The sequence below is a fragment of the Vicugna pacos genome, chromosome 15, assembly GCF_048564905.1.
Source record: "Vicugna pacos chromosome 15, VicPac4, whole genome shotgun sequence".
Taxonomy (NCBI): Eukaryota; Metazoa; Chordata; class Mammalia; order Artiodactyla; family Camelidae; genus Vicugna; species Vicugna pacos.
Window position 1 is genome coordinate 3725810 of NC_133001.1, and position 19989 is coordinate 3745798.

The 19989-nt window shown below is 48.6% G+C and overlaps 1 protein-coding gene across 8 annotated transcripts in view; it reads right to left on the reverse strand.

Annotated features, from left to right (window-relative positions):
- Positions 1-277: 277 nt before the first annotated feature.
- LOC102542786 (electrogenic sodium bicarbonate cotransporter 4) overlaps positions 278-19989 on the reverse strand; it is a 100117-nt gene continuing 80405 nt past the window's right edge. For 4 of the 8 annotated variants that reach the window (XM_072937482.1, XM_072937483.1, XM_072937487.1 and 1 more), the window contains 8 exons: positions 18588-18749; positions 17658-17836; positions 16301-16373; positions 10222-10290; positions 9428-9601; positions 7102-7236; positions 4308-4375; positions 278-2291 (listed from right to left, as the gene is read on the reverse strand). In XM_072937482.1, coding sequence (XP_072793583.1) covers positions 2126-2291; positions 4308-4375; positions 7102-7236; positions 9428-9601; positions 10222-10290; positions 16301-16373; positions 17658-17836; positions 18588-18749 — 1026 coding nt within the window. In that variant the 3' untranslated portion in view covers positions 278-2125. Of the gene's footprint in view, positions 2292-4307; positions 5162-5471; positions 5557-7101; positions 7237-9427; positions 9602-10221; positions 10291-16300; positions 16374-17007; positions 17164-17657; positions 17837-18587; positions 18750-19989 lie in introns of those variants that run through there. The other 4 variants (XM_072937484.1, XR_012058880.1, XM_072937485.1 and 1 more) reach the window with 4 other exon arrangements.

The following is a 19989-nucleotide window of genomic DNA, read 5'->3' on the forward strand; positions in this document are numbered from 1 at the left end:
CATTTGAGGCTAGGATAGGGCCTGTGTATTCTGGTTGAGGGCTGGGTATGTAGCTTTCATGAAGGCGGAAGCAGCCCCTGCTCCGGGCAGCTGGAGGCAAAGAGAGAAAGGAGAACCTCCATCCTTGTTCCTCTGCCAGCTGCCTTTGTGCTTTTGATAGTTTTCTGGAGATGAAGGAAGATGGTAGTTTGGTAGAGATGTTTTTGTAAGTGAGGAATAGCTCCTGACCATAAGACATGCCTGCTGACTTACCTAAATGATTAATCACGGAGCAAGATGAGCAGACAGGATTAAGTTTTATTGAATTGTAGTTACAAGTGGAAAAAAGTACTGACCTGCATGGAGAAGGAACAATATGTCAACCTGTTAAAAGCTATGGAAATTAAAGTGTTCATGTGGGCACCCGCGATCGTGTGTATGTGTTTGTGTCTGTGTGTGTACATATATATATACAAAATAGAAATGACATGTAAGGTGAAAATTACAATGATCAATTTACAGCAACAGAAAATTAACATTGTAGTTTTCCAGCTTGTTTGATTAATCAAGCACATTTAGTCCTGAATCCGTAACATTTCTACAGTTCCGTCTGGACAAAGTGCTATTGGTAGTCAGCCAGGTTTTAAAACAGAAATGTTAAGGGTAGATTGCTAGCTCTCCCAGAACTGGTGCAGATGAAAATAAAGAATTTATACTTATATTCAGGCAATTGTTCTGGATTAGGGAGCAGCTAAGTAATTCTGCTCTCAGTAGAAGCTGTAGAGGGTTAGAGCTTTATCTCATGCAGTATTCCTTGGAAGGAGCTCTGAGATTTAATTTAATAAACACAGAACTTTCTATGGATCAGGCACTGCACTGACTCTGGGGATTACAATTTAAGTGTCTCCTTACTCAGGGTGTTTAAGGATCTACAGTCAATTATCTTTAAAAAACAGAAAGCAACAAAGAAGAAGCACCTCCATTTGTCATCCTGAGTAAATGTAACTGTAACCAAAGTGATTTACTCAAGATTCAAATCCATAGTTGTTTTGGGGAAGGTAAATGTCAGATGCATTGTGGCTGTCAGGCACACCATAGGTGGTAAATAAACATGGTTGGTGTTTGTTAAATGTGGATTGAAGATAAAAAGACTGATCTTAAGTTTCATGAGGAAAAGGGTCTGCTTCATTATTAATGGGTTTTAAATCTACCCAATCGGCTTCCAGTTACTCCTTTGAAGTACTAGTCTGACTAGTACTGTGGAGGTATAATCTTTCAGAATTTCCACTTAGCCCTGCTTAACATGCAGTGTTTGTGTGACTGCAGGTTTGACTTTGGAAAGCAGGCCATTGAAAACTTGCAGAAAGGATCTTCCCAAATGCATAAAGAAATGTGATTTGGGGCTTGAAAAACCAGTGATACTAATTTAAAGGATCATTTTGTTGATTGACTATGTGATTTGAGATTTCACTTTAACAAGAACTATTTTGTTTTAAAAATATCCACTCAAATGTGTTGGTTCTTTCACTACCAGACTTTTAGAACTGGCTTTCAATCTGGGAAAGTCTGAGTCACGCTTCTGTGCTGAAGCAAGACCCATAATGCAGATAGTTCAAACTTTTCATATGACCCTTAGAAAACTGAATGAGATGGAGAGAAAAGGGGACGTATTTAGCATTTCTTAATATGCAGAATTGCAAAACAAATTTTCCAAACTTGGTCTATTGAAGTACAAGTATTTTAACAGTTCTTTCAGACCATCTAGATAGTTTAAAATCTAAGCTTTAAAAAAAAATCTTAGCTGATACTTGTTTTAAAGAAAAATTGACTACTGCCCCTTTATCTTAGCTACAGTTTTAAGAGGCGAGCATTTTTTTCATTTCAAAAGAAATGTTATGATTTCTATGCTGGACTGCATTTTAAAATTAGATGTAGCATTTAGCTTTAGTTATTTCCATAACTACAAAGGGAAGCAGAGGGCTTTGCATGTAAGCAGTACTTTTTGTCAACAGATGTCCAGTTTTCTGTCAAGCGGAATCACTCCCTCTGTTTGGTAAATAAGGAAACAGGCTCAGAAAAGGGAAGGGTTTTGGCCCAGAAGCTCACAATGAGGACAGATCGCGCCCCACCTGGGGGAAGCTCCGACCTAGAGGGTTGTCTCGCCATCAGCGTCTCTTGCGAATCTGTCCACGTCTGTGAAGTCACAGTCCGACTCCATCTCTATCTTCACCTGCGGCACCATGAAGACCGGGCTCTGTGCGTAGTTGAAGGCAGGCGAAGCCGGACAGGAAATTTTGAAGTGCAGGGTGATGCTGGACGAGAAAAAGAAGGAAGGAAGAATGGTTTATCTAGTCTTCAGTGTTTTCAGTGCTATCCGCCAGAGGAGGGCTGCAGTGCACAGAGCTCTGTCTTTGCTCACAAACCCTTAGCACATCACTGAACTAGCAGTGTCCCATCTGCTGGGCCCTCAGCTGTGGCCATGACTGGTCTCGCCCTGTTTCAACCTATTTTTCACACTGCTGCCAACGTGAACTTTCTGGATCACGAATCTGACTGTGGCCCCCCACTGTTCAAAGAGAGAATCCAAGCTCCTTAGCCTGACGAGATACGAGCCTTCTGCCTGCTTGCAGTGTGGCCTGTCCATCCCGGCTTCTTTGCCCCGTGTCTGCAGTATTTCAGGCCTCTTCCCAATACCTGCAATGCCCTTTTCTCTTTCTCCTTTCTCCTTTACTCAAACATCTGGCAGACTCCTATTTATCATTCTACCGGGTAAGGCAGATCCCTCCGTTAGACCCCTGTCCCTTCTCTTGTGTGCACCATTGGTCTTGGCACAGGTGCTTTGTCTCTGTTCACATGCATCTCTTTCTGCATCCCCTGGGATTAAGCACCATGCCTGCTAGGTCATGGACGGTTATCCTTGTTAAGCTACGTCATATTGCTAAGTTTTTTCTTCACTGAAATGGAATCCCACTATTTAGTGGCCTTTCCTTCCATCTCCTTTCATAGATGTGGTAAAACACCAGTGTAGCTGCGAGGTGCCGTCACCAGTTAGCACATTGTCTGCATTTCTGACCTTGTCACGAGCTTTGTGTACTTGAACAGGTTTTTAGAAATGTCTTGGTACAAATTCTCTCTCCATTAGCTGAAACTGGAACAATTTGTGTAGGCTCATTTATTATTTTTGTGGGGTTGGGTGTGGGTGGTAATTAGGTTTATTTTATTCTTGCTAAGCATGCCCTCTACCACGTGAGCTATACCTTCCGGCCTCGTGTCACCTACTTTAAAATGAAAATAAATCAAGACAAGAGTGCTTTTCCTCTAACACATTTATATATTAAAGATCAGTGGCACTAAGTGCCCAGGAGCCCTGATCGGGGAGGTGGGGTGAGAAAGCAGGCGGAGACGTAATTTGGACTCCAGTGGCCTTGGGCCGGCTGCTTAGGGAAGCTTTACTGGTGATAAGTCTCTTCTCATCCTGGCGATGTGGTAACAGCTCCAACTGAGAGCTCAGAAGATCCCATGCGTGTTTCCTAAACTCTCTTGGGTGAGTGCTGTCTGCGTCTGGAGGCAGCGGCCTCTGGGCTTGGGGTAGCCCGTGCTCTCACTGTCAGATCTGGCACAGAGCGGTTCCTGTGCAGCTCAGGGCCCCCTGTAGGAGCGGGCCTGTCCCCACCATCTCCCCTAGAAATGACAGGCAGACTTTCTGGCCTCTGCATTCTTATTTTCCATTTTTTGCTCCCCCCCCTTGTTTTCAATCATCAAGTAGTCCCACCTTTTTTGAGGGTGGCTTCTCATGAAGAACAGCAGGGAATCATGTTGTTGGCATGAGAGTTCCTGGAAACTGGCCTTCAAGCCTTTCTTGACTTTGTATCTCCACGAGATCACTGAGCCTTAGTTGGCTTTCCTTGATACCTTTTCTGACCTTTGCTAATTAATGATGCTATTTTTTTATTACACAAGGGTATGAGAGTACCTGATGTTTTGATCCTTAAAGTTCATTTATCCTGGCTTTCAGTAATGTATACTTAAGTCATGTCTAATTTCTGTTTTCTTTTTTCAATGTTGACTTTCAATTTTCATTCTAGTTAATATTTGGTAATAATTTCCTTTTCCAAAGTTGAATACCTTTGTGTATTATAATCATGTTCTATCAGTAAGAGGACACATTTGCTACTTGACACTCAGTAATCAGGTCTGTGCGTTTGTGGACCGGCAAAGGCTTTTTCACTAAGATGCTGGCTAGCCTGGGAAATCCGAGCCCCTCAACCTTCCCGGCCGCTGCTTAGCCTCTTACCAAACACCCAAGGAGCCTACCGCAGGGTTGTTACCTTCGGTCGAGTTCTGAATCACTGAAGGAAGAATCAGAGTGAGTAACTCCAACTGGAAGATCTTTTTCCTGGTAGGAAAATTAAAGTGTCAGATGTGGAGCAGGTTGGAGAACTATTCTGGAGAATACCTCTTTCCCCAGTGCTTCCCTCACCCATTTCTTCTCCTTTCTGTTCTCTTATTAAGCCCACGGCCAATGCTACACAAGAGGAATTCAGGGGCCTCACAGAGATGAGTGGCTTCTGGTTCAGCTATTCCTTCACCCAGAGGTGGGTGGGGGCCAGGCAAGAATGAGAAAGGGGATGAAGTATACAGACGGGAAGGGAAGGAGAATGAGAAACTCAGAAGGGAGAGGTACTTCTGATGAAGAACGTGACGGGAATCCCTTCCTTGAAGGGCCCTAAGGTAGCGGTGGCGGGGGGCTGGCGGGATCCCTGATCTGGGTCTTTGAGGAAAGTGGCAAGCCCTATTAGGAGCCCTGGGGTCAGGACTCAAGTTGGGATCTCAGACGACTCCCAGGATAGACTGTGTTTGTCTTGATGACAAGACTGTCCGCCAGTAGGGAGCTGAGGCCAGGAGGGGGTAAAGACAGCGATGAAACACCCCATAATCTTCAGCAGCAGCGTCTGATGCTGATTTCCAGGCAGCTTCCCTTTCAGCTGGTGGGAGGAGCTTGTGGTCCACGCAGAAGCACAGCCCGACCACCAGGACCTTGACTGAGCTATAGTCCCGCTGTGATGCTGCTTATGCGTTTCTCTACAGGGGACAACTCGGCCTTGGACTTCAGCTGTCAGTCATTTCAGCAACCACTGGCAAACCTGAGAGGTTCAGCGGGTCATGTTTGGATCAGCGTGGCCTGAAACAGTGCAAGAGAGGGCCGGGTGGTGTCACAAGCATCTGGGGGCACCCGGGGTAAGGAAGGAACCAGGGCGTCTGCCTGAACTAAGACGAAGATTGATCACTGACGTCTACAGGGTTCGACATGGGGCTTCCATCTGGCTGGAGTCCCAGTTCCTGTAGCCCGGCTCTCTCTGAACTCTGCCTAGCGCAGGAGTCCTTCAGTATCTAAGGCCATCAGCTCTGAGTTAAAGATGAAAGTTCCTTGAGGAAGAGGTGGAGGCTTTAGTAGGAAGTAGGAAGGGAGAGGCACCATGTGTTTTACTTACTGGTAATGCAGTGGATACCGTTTTGGGGATCTGATTGGACACTTTCCATGGGAATCTTTATAACTGAGGGAGGAGGGAACTGGGGCTGGAGAGAAACAGTGGGAAAAGCTGGTAAACACCACCAATACAAAATTGGCTTTCTTGCCAAGATGGAAAATACATGCATCCACAGTATGCAAACCACCGTCCTCTTCACACCCAGACTAAATGGGGGGGGGTGCCGCAAACACCCCGGGTCCACTGAGGACACGAGAAAGGACGGAACACTTCTGGGAACGTTACTCATCACACCAGCTTCAGCTGTTGTGGTAACCAGTCACTTTAGAGTGAACCTCACACAGTAGCTGTGTTAAGTCATTTTACACGCCAGACGGATTTATGTAAATCAAATCCCGTTTTTCCACTGAATATATCATATAATCCAGAGATGCTTTTTCCCACCCCTGAAGCAGTTCCTGGCACCTGGTAGTGACTCAAATATTCACTGAATGAATCAATGAAAGAATAAGTATTTGTCTTTTTAAAAGGCACTGAGACTCAATTTCTTTGTTCTTAGAACCTACCTTTGCAAATCATCTAAATCATCAATGAAAAACACGTGAATGGGGATTCTGAGCCTCTTACCTTCCTGGAAAAGGACAGTAATTAAGGACCAGGGGAGTTCTGGCCTATGACTACCATCAGAAGATGGTTTAATAGTCGCCAGTCAGCAAAAGGCAAGATAGCCAGGAAGCCAGTTTAAGGCAGAGGCAGGGATGTGGGCTTGGGTCAGTCACTTCGGGGGAACGGGAGCCAGTATGGTGGTAAGGGGTGGCACGGCAGCTTAGCGTATTGGAAATGATTGGATTCAGTCAGGAGTGGTTTTCCTAACCCCTCTTAGACATTTAGCTCTATTCCATCTTGGGTGAGTCCCTTTCCCTCGTGGGGGACAGCTTCATCACCTGTAATGAGCACTTGCACCAGACGACCTCTCTGCCTAGTGTTTTGTGATTCACTGTAAGTTCTGGGCTGGCTTCTGGTCTGTTGACTCCCTGAGGCCTTTGGGGGTGAGATGGGGCAGGATCGTGGGAGAAGGGAGGAGCAGACGGGGCAACTGATTGGTCCCAGCCATCGGGGGAGTGGAGTCACTTCCCTTTCAGTGAGGGCACGTGCCTCTTCCTCCACTTACCTCCCAGTACCTGAGGGGCAGGCCCAGCAGACCCTGTTCCCCGGTCCTCCCACCTGTCTAGGAGTCCAGGCTACTAACGGGTCCCCATTAGATGCCTCCCCCCAGGCCTACCCTCATCTTTGGCGGCCAGTCCTCATAGCCTCCTCCACGATGGAGCTGAGTCTTCACCCTGCTCCCTCAGGGGCCTGCCCTGCGGTTGACAATGGTCCCGAGGGCCCCAGGAATGGGGAAAAGCAGGCGAGGCCGACCAGGCCTTCCCTGGGTGGGCGGGGCTCGAGGACAGTCACATAAACATGATTTTAGCACCCCAGACCAAGACAAGCAGAAGCCTCAGCTCCTCCTGTCCTGGGCCCAGACCTCGGTTCCTGGCCGCCTGAGAAGCCCCCGCCTGCCCGGCCCGGCAGAAGCGGAGGGCAGGGCTCCTGATCCCTCCCACCAGCCCAGGCCTCACACCCTCCCCACCTCCTCGTCGCTGTCCTCTTGGGCCCCTTTCCTTCTCTTCTTCTTCTTCTCTGGGAGGATGTTGTCAATCCAGGCTAGATCGTGCTGAGAGAAGATGAGGTCCAGAAGCTTTCGAACAATGATGAGGCCCAGGATCTGTGGTGAGAGTACAGAGGAAACCACGGGCTCAAGGCCTCATACTTGGGTACAGGTTTTTCCTCCCTTAGTCGACTTTATTCTTTAGAACCTTCTCAAAGCTCCCACAGACCAGTGTTCACCTCCCACCACCTCGGTTCCTCAGTTGAGTGGCAGTGCCTACCAGTGACCTGGCGCGACAGAGCCCGTGGTGGCTGAGCTGGGAGCGAGGTGGGGATGTGGGCTGGAGAATTAGTTATTCTGAAGATGGGTGGTTCTCGGACCTGGGCTGGCATCAGATCACCTGGTGGGCTGCTAATCCACAAGCTGCTAGGTGCTGGGTGAGTGTCTGACTCAGCAGGTCTGGCGGGGGGAGCTGAGAATTTATTTGCCTCTCCGCCAAGATTCCCAGGAGGTGTTGATGCTCCTGTTTCAGGCGCCACACTTTGAGAGTAGCTGTCCCTTTGCCCGTGTTTCTGAGAGCTGCCCATCTCTCTGCTAACAAAATCTGAATAAAACACACTGGCGTAACTGGAATTTTTAAAGGGAAGCCTAGAAAGTCTGGTTCTGTTCAGGATAAATAAATTAAAGGGAAAAACGCGTGCTATTTGGGGGAGATTAAACAGTGACATTTTAATAAACGCAATGGGTCCAGGTAGCTAGTTATGAATACTGTCTTCTTACTACCAAGAACTGGCCATGAAATGAGGTCAGGGAGAAAACCATGCAGGCAGATTTAACACTGCTTCCTCACTGACCCTGCATCTTGGGAGCAGGGAGAGCTCAGGAGCTGGACAGACCTGGAGTCTAAAATTCCTGGCTCTAAAAATAAATGGTGGTTGCTAGGGGCAAGGGTGAGAAGAGGGGCTGTCTCCACAGGGACAACACGGAATTTTAGAGATGATGGAACTGTTCTGTTTCATGACTATGGTGGTGCAAATCACAACTCTGTGATTTGTCAAAACTCAGAACCACAGAATGAATTTGACTGCATGTAAACTAAAAACTATCAAAGTCGGGGAAGGTATGAACCTAGGCTCTGCTCCTTTCTGGTGTGTGACTTGAGTCATTCACACATGCTCTTTGAGCCTCAGTTTTCTGGTCTGTAAAATGGGGTTACTGGTAGTACATTAGGGCTGGAGTAGACTAAACGAGACAGCACTCAGTACCTCCAGTGGTGACTGTCCTTTCCCCTCACACCTCTGCACCCCGTGAGGGCACTGCTGGGGGAGACCCACTTCACTTTTCCTAGACTGGTGGTTTTCAACCTTGGCTGCACATTTATGCTTACCTGTAGACTTATTACAAACCAATGCCTGGGTTTCTCCAAGAGATTCTGATTTAATTAGTCTGAGGTAAGGCCCGGGCACATGTAGTTTTAAAAAGCTCCCAAGTGACTCTTATGAGCAGCCAGGGTCAAGAATCACTGACTCAGAGCCCTCCCAGGAGGGCCCACTTCAAATCTGACTTCTGTCCCTAATCCAGCCCTGTAGGCTTTGCGGCTCACTGAGGGCTCCCCCCAAAACATTAGCCCACAGTCCCCCCTCCCCCATTCCCCATGCCCCAGCAGCGGCAGAGGTCACTGTTGTTGGCTTTCCTTCTTTTCCCTTTTTATCCTGGAATAATTTAAAACTTACATACAGTTTCAAGAAGAGTCAAAGAACGCCCATGTATTTACCCCTGCTTCTCCAAACATCATGTTGATGACATTGGACTCTGACGTTCTAAATCTCTTGATTCCAGTTCTCCCTGCCCCCATCCCCCCATTTATCTTTTCAAATTCAGTTACTTTGAAGGATGAAAAGATTTCTATTCAGTACGGATCTACACCTGTACTCGGTGAATTTTGACAGTTGGGAACTCGGTCTCTTTGTCGCTTCTCCATCGTGCCCCAGAGTTGGGGAGATTGGGTGGCTTTTGCATTCTCGCTGAGCTGCCCTGACCTGAGCTGGGTGGCGGTGGGTGGGTGGGCTGTCACGGCAGCATCCCCTCACTGCACAGACCTTTCCTCCTCCTCACTCCTCTGCATCCTCTCCATTTCCTTCCCCCACCATCTGGCCTGGAGTCACAACCCGAATCTTCATCTGTGCCTGTCTTTGTGACCCCGAGAGAGTCTGGGCATCGCGGAGGAGAAGGTGAGGGTGGACCTTCCCAGGGACACCTTCCCTGGCTGAATCTGCCCCACAGGAGGGGAAGCCTGTGCCCGTCTTACCATGACTGGGAAGATGATGGCGGCCACCGTGGACTTGAGGATCCAGAGCACAGCCAAGCAGAGTATCTGCACCAGGGTGAAGAGATGGATCCGGCGCAGGGGCACGTGCCGCAGGAAGGCATGGTCTGGCTGGTGCTTGGCTGGCATCAGGAAGAGTTTGCAGCGATCCCAGAACTGGCAAGGACAGCGCAAGGCTCAGCCAGGCCCTGGGCACCCCGGTGGCCCTGCTGGGGGCTTGGGACTGGTGGAATGGGTGCCACAGCGGGGTCTGGTCAGGACTTAAGGATGCAAAGGAGGGGGACTGGAGGTCTCAGGGAACATATAGCAAGATCTTACGGTGGGGAGGGCCTGAGCCCTGGTAAGGGGTACAGCCCTGGAGCTGGCCCCAGTGAACATTGTCCACATTCAAGGCGAATGCAACTTAACAGCAGCACAAGCTATCCAAGACATCTGGTGTCTCACGGTAAATAAAGAACAAAACAAAATTTTTCTTCTGTACAGATTGCCCTAGAGAAGACAGAGGTTGAGTAAAATGCTCATAGGAGTCAGCCCGATCTGGGTTTTGAATGCTGAGCCTCAGTGTCCTCATCTGTAAAATAGATTAGATTATAAAACGCCTATAAAGTGCCTGGTATAGTCATTTTCCATACTGGCGCACAGTAAATTGTATTATCAGTATCACTGCTGTGATTTCATTGCCCTGGGAAAGCGAGCACTGGGGTTTCTGCGGCACGCAACCAGACGTGGAGTGCTGATCCCATCAGCTCAGCCTGGGGGGCAGGGGAGGGCCTTACCTGGATGCCATTCAGGGAGGCCACACCCATGTAGAGGAAGACTCCATACAGCACGGGCAGAGGGATGTACTGGAATGAGAGAGGGAAGCAGAGGTTTGGCCGGGGCCTCTGCCCAAGGCAGGCTGTTGGCCACCCCGTTCTGGATGGCAGTGTCTGCCAAGCCACAGACGCAGCCCGGCCAGCCTCGGCTTTCTCTTGCAGCGATCCCAGAGAGCGATGAGAGAGCTGTATGTTTAGAGGAATGAAGTGCCTGTGCGCAGATGTGGAGCCGGAGTGTCAGTGGGGCAGGAGATGGTCTCTGGGGCTCTCCTGCCCCCTCAGGCCGGGGGAGCTAGCCCAGTGTACAGCTGTTCTCCTGGCCCTTTAGACCCTGCAGAAGCCATGTGGTCTGGCTGAAGACACATCTTCTGGAACATGGCAAATCTCCAGAGCCTGCTCATTCCTGCCCTCCCCTTCCTACCTCCAGCCCCAGCTGAGAGACCCCCTAAACTACACTGCTCAGCTCGCAAGAGGTGGGGACTTCTGACGAGCTGACCTGCTAACGAGCGAGGAGTACCTGCTGATGAACAAAACTCTCGCATCATATACAGTCAGATAAAAAAAGAAGCAGAACAGGAGTGTATGATGTAACCACTGCTGGTTGACAAGTAACTGCTACCAGTTTAGTGGGTGTCTTTCCTTCCCATCATGCTTACGGTAGTTGGTTTGCTTTTTTTCAAAATGGGATCACATCACTCATAGTGTTCTACAGTCATTGTTGTGACTCCTTGGAAGCCTTTCACAGGGTGTCTCCACGGCCTGTGTAAGCTGTGTCTCTGCCTCTTGCATCCTTCCCTTCACCTGCACCTGTGACTCAGCACCGCCAGCAAGGCTGCTCGGACTCGCTCCCACGGCTGCCTTGTTGAACACCTGGGAGAACATACAGTACGGCGTCCAACTTTTAGAAGCCGTTTAAGAATGCCGGCAAATCCAAAGGATATACAACGGAGAAAAGACAGTCACTTTGGCAAGTGGTACTGGGGAGGCTGGACAGCCACATGTAAATCAGTGAGGTTAGAACACCCCCGCACACCATACACAAAGATACACTCAAAATGGCTTAAAGACTTAAACGTCAGATTGGACGTGATAAATCTCCTAGAAAAGAACACAGGCAAAACGTTCCCTGACGTAAATTGTAGCAATGCTTTCCTGGGTCAGTCTCCCAAAACAACAGAAATAAAAGCAAAAATAAACAAATGGGACCCAACCAAACTTACAAGCTTTTGCACAGCAAGGGAAACTGTAAATAAAATGAAAAGGCAACCTACAGACTGGGAGAAAATATTTGCAAATGATACAAATGACAAGGGGTTAATTTCCAAAATATACAAATAGCTCACACAACTCAATGACAGAAACACAAACAACCCAATCAAAAAAATGGGCAGAAGAGCTAAACATACATTTTTTCAAAGAAGACATACAGATGGCCAAGAGGCACATGAAAAGATGTTCAATATCACTATCAGAGAAATGCAAATCAAAACTACAATGAGGTATCACTTCACATTGGTCAGAATGGCTGTATCATTAAAAACCCACAAACAATAAAAGCTAGAAAGGGTGTGAAGAAAAGGGAACCCTTTAACACTGTTGGTGGGAAGGTAATTTGGTGCAGCCACTATGGAAAATAGTATGGAGACTCCTTAAAAACCTAAAAATAGAGTTACCATATGATCCAGCAATCCCACTCCTGGGCATATATCTGAAGGAAACTCTAACTTGAAAAGACACCTGCACCCCAATGTTCATAGCAGCACTATTTATAATAGCAAAGACATGGAAGCAACCCAAATGTCCACTGACAGATGATTAGATAATAATAATTGGAATCCAAAAAATGATACAAATGAACTTATTTACAAATCAGAAACAGATTTACAGACATAGAAAACAAACTTTGGGTTACCAAAGGGGAAAAGGAGGAGGGGAGGGATAAATTTGGACTATGGGACTAACGATATAAACTACTATGCAGAATATAGATAAGCAACAAGGATTTACTATATAACACAGGGAACAATATTCATTATCTTGTATTAACCTATAATGGAAAATAATCTGAAAAAAATACATGTGTATATTTTGAAAGTTTCAATGAACAGCACTGTCCTAATTAGTGTGGGAGCAATTAAGGGAGAAATAAAATCTTACATAAAAGACTAAGCTAGAATCTATAATACAAATTTAAAATGTCTTAAAGCTTCTCTTTTGCCTTAATGAGTATGAAAACCACATCAAACACGAGAACTAGGCTAAGTCTTAGACAGTTTGTAGTCACCAGTGACTGAGCATCGGTCACCTCATTATCAAGTCTAGGAAACTGTCTCCAGTCCTGTCATTTGCTCAAGCAGCTTTCTCAGAAAATCCCAATGGCCCGTGACACCACACTCTGACCAGTGATGGGGCTGTGATCTAGGATTCTAGATTAATCAGTGCAAATCTTTCCTGGATCTCTAGGGAATGGCCCTTTTCAAATATTAACATGATAAAGTGGCAAAACGGTGGCTCTTAGTGTCAGCTTTATACCTCCTGTGAAAGCAGTGAGCAAGGACCACGGTCCTACACACGTAAGGACATCACAGCCTTATGATATAATTTGAGGCTGAGAACACGAGATCATGAGGACCAGATGCGGTGCTTCTGACACGGTCAGGAGTTTCTTTGAGGCAGAATGCAGAAATCCACAGTCCTGAAGAATTGTGAGCAAAAAAGGAAACAAGACAAAAAAACCCTCGGGGCTTGGGATGAACTGAGAATATACAGAGCTGAGTGTGTGAGACATTTATGCTGCCTGTCATTTACACGGCCATGGCCATTTCATCCTCCAGTGCCCTCATTTGCCAAGATAACCAAACATTTGCAAGTTGGTGATGGAAGAACTGAAGATGATCACTGATCCTCACTGATCCTTTAATAAACATCTGTGTCTAATATCAGCCCAACCACCCACTGACACACAGAGAGGGGTGGGGGGGATTTCGTTCCTCGCTGCTCAAACTGTGGTCTTTGGACCAGCATCATTGGCACCATTGGTGAGTTTGCTAAAAATGCAGAACTCGGGGCCCCACCCAGATCTACTGAGTCAGTATCATCATTTAACAAGATTCCAAGGTGATTTTTATACACATTAAAATTTGAGAAGCCCTGGAACAGAACTCTATTGGAAGAATTGGTATAAAAATTTAATTAGAAATAAATTCTGGGATTAAATCTAGGACCTCAGGTCTGGATTAAGTTCTTGAACTGGCTATACCAAATATCTCTTAAATATAATAACCTAAAACCGATCCAATACTTAGTACAGCTGTCAGCTAGTGATAATGCTTTAATCACCTAACAATTTTGAAAGCCTTGATATAATCAAACCAGAAATCTTTTTTTTTTTCAAACCAGAAATCTTAAACCTTATGTTCAGTAAAAATTTATATGTCTTCCTGGCTATAAAATTTATCAAATAGATTAATTCGTGGTTAAATAAAATGATTATATATTTTTTCCACTCATTGTAGAAAAACATGAGCAGGCAGATTTTTCAAATCCTTTTGTGATTGAAGGCAAAGACAATATCAGAGCATTTGGTGGCCCCATAAAGTTTTGCATGACAGCCAAAGCAGTAATGAATATTTTCTCCTGTCTGGCAACTTAATCTGTTTATAGAGCCCATTTATTTGTTTATCTTTAAAACTTTTTAAAAATTGAAGTATAGCTGATTCATAATGTTGTATTAGTTTCTGGTGTACGGTTTAGTGATTCAATTTTATATATATAAATATACATATATATATTTTTTTTCATTACAGGTTACTACAAGCCATTGAATGTGGCTCCCTGTGCTGTACATATATAGTAGGCCCTTGTTGTTTACCTATTCGGTACATAGTAGTTTGTATCAGCCAATCCCAAACTCCCACTTTAACCCTCCCTTCACCCCCCCATCCCTGGCAACCGTAAGTTTGTTTTTTATGTCTGTAAGTCTCTATTGTGTAAAAGTTCATCTGTGCCATTGTTTTTTAGATTCCACATGTAAGTGATGTTATATGATATTTGTTTTCTCTGACTCCACTTACTATGATAATCTCTAGGTCCACCCACGTTGTTGCAAATGAGCCCGTTTATCTTTTCTAAATTAATTGCATAAATTAATACAGAAATACAGACCATAGCTTGGAAAAGTTAACATTTGTGCCAGAAACTGCAGCAGAAAGGAGTTTCCGTTACTGCTTAAAATAGAAGACTGTTACATCCCACGGAAGAAAGAGTGATGTGACCACACACCATCTAAAGGATGACCGTCAAAGGCCTTAGCAGAGTCGAATCTTATGTGCAGCATTCTGCATTTCAGTTACGTTAAGTACACGTTGTGGCCACGCTATTTCTATTAAGAAGACAGGCACTGTTAGGGCAAAACCAAAAATTTGCTATTATCAGGTATGTCAAACAGGAGTGCAAAACCCTAGAAAATGTAACAAATGTGTCTGTAAGATAACTGACCACAATGCAAACAGAACAGAAGGAAGGAAACTAGTGGAATGTTCTAACTGCTTTGTGTTCTATCCAAATACAAACAGGAGCTTGGGCGAAAGGACTGAGCCCCACAGCGGGGGCAGCGGGCCTGGGCTGCCCGAGGCCGGCTTCTGTCTCACAGGGAGGCGAGCTCTGCACAGGAACTCCTGGCCCCCGAAGTGCTTGTTCTGTGGCTGGAGTGTTTTTATGCGCATGCTCGGCTGTTACATAGTAGCAGGACTGACAGGCAGGCTGGACCCGCTCTGCGAAAGTAACTATTCCCTGGCCATTTAAAATACCCTTTTAAATAAACAAAATGCCTGCCCACCTGTATGTATTCTGTTTCCTGGAAAGTGTAACCAACCCTTAAAAAAAAAAATCCCCCGCAAACCTACTGTTTGGTTGTGCCCAGCACCAGTTCTCGAGCCGGAAGTAATTCCCACAGTAAACAGATCAGTTAAGATCATAGCTCTTTAGTCAGCCCTGAATGAGCTGTTCTGGGGTATTTGGTGGGGGGGCGGATCTGCAAAAAATTGGGCAATTACAAGTAAGCTTCATTCAAGAAAGGAAAGTCTTTCACAGGCATTAAGGGAAGGACCACTGAATTGGTCCCCATCCCATCCACCCGCCCTGTCCCCGCAAAATCCCTATGTTAAAGTCCATTACAATGTGACTGAATTTGGATATAGGTCTTTTAAAGAGGTAATAAAGGTAAAAAGAGGTCATATGGGTGAAGCCTAATTCAATATGACCGGTGTTCTTTTAACAGCAGAGGGTTGGGACGCAGACCTGTGCATACACACAGGAAAGACCATGTGAGGAGGAGTGCCACTCACGAGCCCGGGAGAGAGGCCTCAGAAGAAACCGAACTTGCCCACAGCAAGATCTACCCCTAGAACTGAGCGGAAATAAATGTCCATTGTTTACGCCTCTCAGTTGGTGGTATTGTGTTCTGGCCCCCAGAGCAGATGAGTGTCTGGAGTGGAGAGACTGTTCTGGGGGATGCAGGCTCCAAATGCACCCCCATTTGAGCCCATCTCTTCCAGCTGATCTGCAGGCACAGGAGCAAGAGGAGCTTTAAACAGTGAGAAAAGTCACTCACGTGCCCAAGTCGTGCAAGACGGAGGGGCAGAAAACAGGCCCCAAGAATAGTGACAGAAGCCTCCTCCTGTAAGTTTTAAATTTCAGAAAAATAGGTGAGCAAGGAGGCCTCTAGCAAGCCCGCAACCACAGCATGGAAACACAACCAGCTTGGGAAGCTCCTGATCGAAGCAAGGATGGAGCTCGATGGAGCTTCCTGAGAAAAGAGTGACCTCCAGGAAGGTGAGGGTGGCCCCCTGGGAGGGCTGGGGAAGAGCAGTGAGGACTGCCCGGTGCTTTTAGTAAAAGACACAGTATCGCAGAAAACAGCAATGGTGGCCAAACATCTCTCTGGCCCAATAGGATCCCCTGCCTTTTTAGGGGACACACGGGAGCCCTCTTCCCACCTGCGAGGCATCAGGCCAGTGCTTCCTCAGGTGCAGAGTCTCACCTTCAGGATGGGAGCCAGGAAGACGGAGATCCCTGTCAGGATGAAGACGATGGTGCCCGTCACTCTCTGTTCCCTGGCAGAGAAGAGCACGTGGTCAGCGTGGACTGGGAGATGCTTCACGACCGTTCCAGCCCTCTCTGGGCGGGGCTGGGAGGTTGTGGTCAAGGCCCTGGCCCCTGCCCACTGCCCCATTCCGGACAGAAAACCAGGACTGGAGGACCAGCTGGCCGGCACATGGGAAGAGAGGGAACTTGGGCTGAGGTGAGGGCGTTTGACAGGTGCGTCCAGGAGGCCATGCGGTGCAGTGGCTAACAGAGAGGCGCCTGGGCCGGACCGACGTGGGCTGAATCCTGGCTCTGCCACTTACTAGCCATGTGGCATCAGGCAAGGCCCTAAATGTCGTCAGCATCAGTAGAACGTACCTCGTGGCGCCCACCTCAGGGGCTGTTGTGAGGACAAAGTGGCACGTGAAGTCCTATAACCTCCGCCCTTCGATTGTAATAAGCCCCCGTGGTTGTGGGACATGACCGATGAGGATTTGGGGGAAGGGGGCGTGGCCGCTGGCGGAGCAGGGAGCAGGGGCTGGAGGCAGGTATGCTTTCTGGAGTGCCCAGACCCAGGACAGCCCTGGTGGGAGCTTGGGGGCTCTGGGGCGGGTTGCTTGGGCCCAGCCATCTGGGGCTCAAAGGTCTGGAAGGGGACCCTACCCTGATCACGGAAAACCCTTGCGCAGGGCCGGCTGGGCAGCCCACGGACCCCGAGGCAGCGGGGCGAAGCGCTTAGGACAGCCGTGTATGAAAATGCCAACGTCTGACGTGGGCTCAGCCCAGAGGTCCGCAGAGGTGGAAGGCGAGCTTCTCTGCCTGAAACAGGTCAGGGACCTGACATCGGTGTGAGAGGAGGGATGGGCAAAGCTGCAATGTGACAGGCCCTGGGCCACAGCCCGGGGGTGGGAGTGGTCCTGGAAAGGCTTTCTGGAGGAATGGAGACTGAGCAGGACCTGAACCCTCACTTGGAAATGTTGGGGGTTGGCATGGCTAGGGAGTCTTGAAGAGGAGACAGAGGGACAGGTCAGAAGGGGCTCCGTGGGAACGCTCGAGTGGCCTCCCTAGGTGAGAGGTGAGAGTGTATGGGGGTGCGCTGCTTGGAATCTGTTAAGAAAAAAGCACCCCTTAGAACTGAATTGTCGTCTCCTGCTTCCCTCCCTTCAAGGGTATCACTTCTAGCCCTAAGGTTCCTGGGCAGTCAGAGGAGCCCTATTCACCCAAAGGCCTTGATGGTAAGAAAAACCGGCTTCCCCAACCCCCGACCTGACCACTCCCGCTCAGGTGGCCCCCAGGCCCTGCCCTCCACCTACCTGACCCCCAGGAATTGGGGCTGCTCCCCAGGGGCACTGGTCTCCGTCTCCATCTTGAGGCTGTCGATGTGGGCAATGGAGATGACCGTGGCAGCCACATACCAGGGGAGCCCCATGAAGGAGCACAGAGCCATGAGGATGCCCACCCAGAACAGGTCCAGGTGGTAGCCAGCAGCCTTCTGCAGGGGGCAGTGGGAGGGGGGAAGCTGTCTCGGGAGCCTGTTCCCAGCCACCTTCCGCGGCGGGCGGACAGAGCTCTCCCCGAGGCAGCTGCTTGGGGAACACGGCTTGAGGGCTCCCCTTGCCCTTCTAGGCAGCACTCCGATGGGGCTGCCAGCCTGATGCGGTCAGGCCGCACCGACCCCAGGGCAAGGGAGGAGATGGGTATTCAGGTTGGGAAAGGCCCTGGGTTTGGGCCCCTGGGAAGAAGGTATCCTGCCCAGCGGCCACAATGTCTGCAGTTCCTGAACGAGAGGCCCCAGGTGGGACAGGCCTAGGTCGAGCCCAGAGTGGTCCAGGTCGGGGGGGGGAGGGCAGCCTGGGCTCCTCAGACCCCACGGCAGGGAGGGCAGGAAGGCCGAGGATGCTCCTCTGCCTTACGGTCCTGGTCAAAATCCCCTTGTTGGGATCTGCTCAGACGCCCAAGTTCACTGTCAGGGGATGCAGAGCGGGAGGGTCACTTTGGGAGAAGTGCAGGGGCCAACCCTGGGCTTGGCCCTGGTCCTTGGAGCCTCCCCTGGCCCTGCTGGCCTCACCCACATCTGGAGGTCACATTCCCCTCTGCCCACACCCTGAACTCCAGTCTTCTGCCCCCATATTTCGCTTCACAAATGACCCCAAATTTTGAAAGAAGCACCACCTCTCTCCTTCATTCCGTCCAACTTTGTGGAAAGAAAGAGGTTGTGCCCCTGCTTCCAGCACCAGCCTTACCCTCAGCTTGTTCTCCTTCCGGTTGACTATGACGGCCGTAATCTGCTGGTCCATGAAGATCAGGATGGTCACCAGCAAGGCGGGCAGGATGCTCGCCAGGTACACCCACCACGGGTTCTTCCCAAAGGGGGCCACGAACCAGCCTCGGTCAGGCCGCGTGGGCTGAGCGGAGCAAACGGAGAGGGCCCTTTCCTCTCTCCCCTGTCCCAGGGCACCTGTCGTCCGGCCCACTCTCCCAGCCTTCCCGCCGTTTCCCCACGGAAAGGGGTACTTTCCAAGTGTAGTCTTTTTCCTTAAAGACCTGTAACTTTAAGGAGATCCCAGGAGGCACAGACTTGGGAAGGGCGTGGTGTGTGCAGAGCAAAGGAGAGGTTTTGTTGCAGCTGCCCCGGGGATTGTGTGGGAGACAGGGAGGTGCCGAGTCAGAGGGCACTGGGATGCAGCTTGTGATCACTAATTGCAAACTATGTTAACAAGAAACAGCAATGAGGCCCAACAGTGAAGAATAAAGAAACTGATGGGCCCAGTGCCTGACGCTTTCTGCCTCTCCTCCGAGTCACCTGTCCGGGGAGCATTACAGAATTGTCTGTAAAACAAGACCAGTAATTCAGGCTTGCATATTGAGGATAAGGGATTATCCTTGTGGGAGCTGGGCTGAAGTTTATCTTTTGTTTTATTTAAAAGAAAGATGTACTTTAAATTTCAAGGCCAACATGAGTTTTATGGGATGTTTAAGCAGAAATAATATTACAAAGTTCAACCCCTCAAAGGCAGGGAGGGTCAGTTGGAGAACCCGTACCTCCCAGTCTAGTTTAGATGGTGGTGTTCCCAGTGAGGGAGCAGAGCTCAAGGGTAGCGACAGGCAAACAGCTCCAACTCTGGACTAAAGGGAAATTTCTCAAGCAGTGGTTCTCAAACTTAAGCAGCCCCCAGAATCTCCTGGAGGGCTTATTAAAATGCAGAGCACTGAGCCCCAGCCCCAGACTTCCTGATTCCATAGGTTTGGGGTGGGGCTGAGAATCTGCATTCCTAACAAGTTCCCATTAGATGGTGTGATGCTCGTCTAGGGGGCACACTTTGAGGATCCCTGTTTTAAAGGATCATTTTCAACAGATCCCAGGTGGCCCAACTTGGAGACTGCCAGGAGTGAGGGAATGGTAGACCCGGAAGTGGAAATCAAGGGCTTCAGCTGGTCTGGAGAGTGGATTCCAGCACCTTCCCCATCCTGTGGCTACACAGCAGGACTATATCATCGTGAATATATCCCCAAACCAGCATCTCAAAGGACTGCCCCCAGGAAGGCTGTGTGAGGAAGGGTGGAGCACACACGGAGAACCCACAGGGTGGCTTGGCTGAATATATCAAAGTTTGATCAGCTTAGAGGGGAAGGACCTGCAGCGGG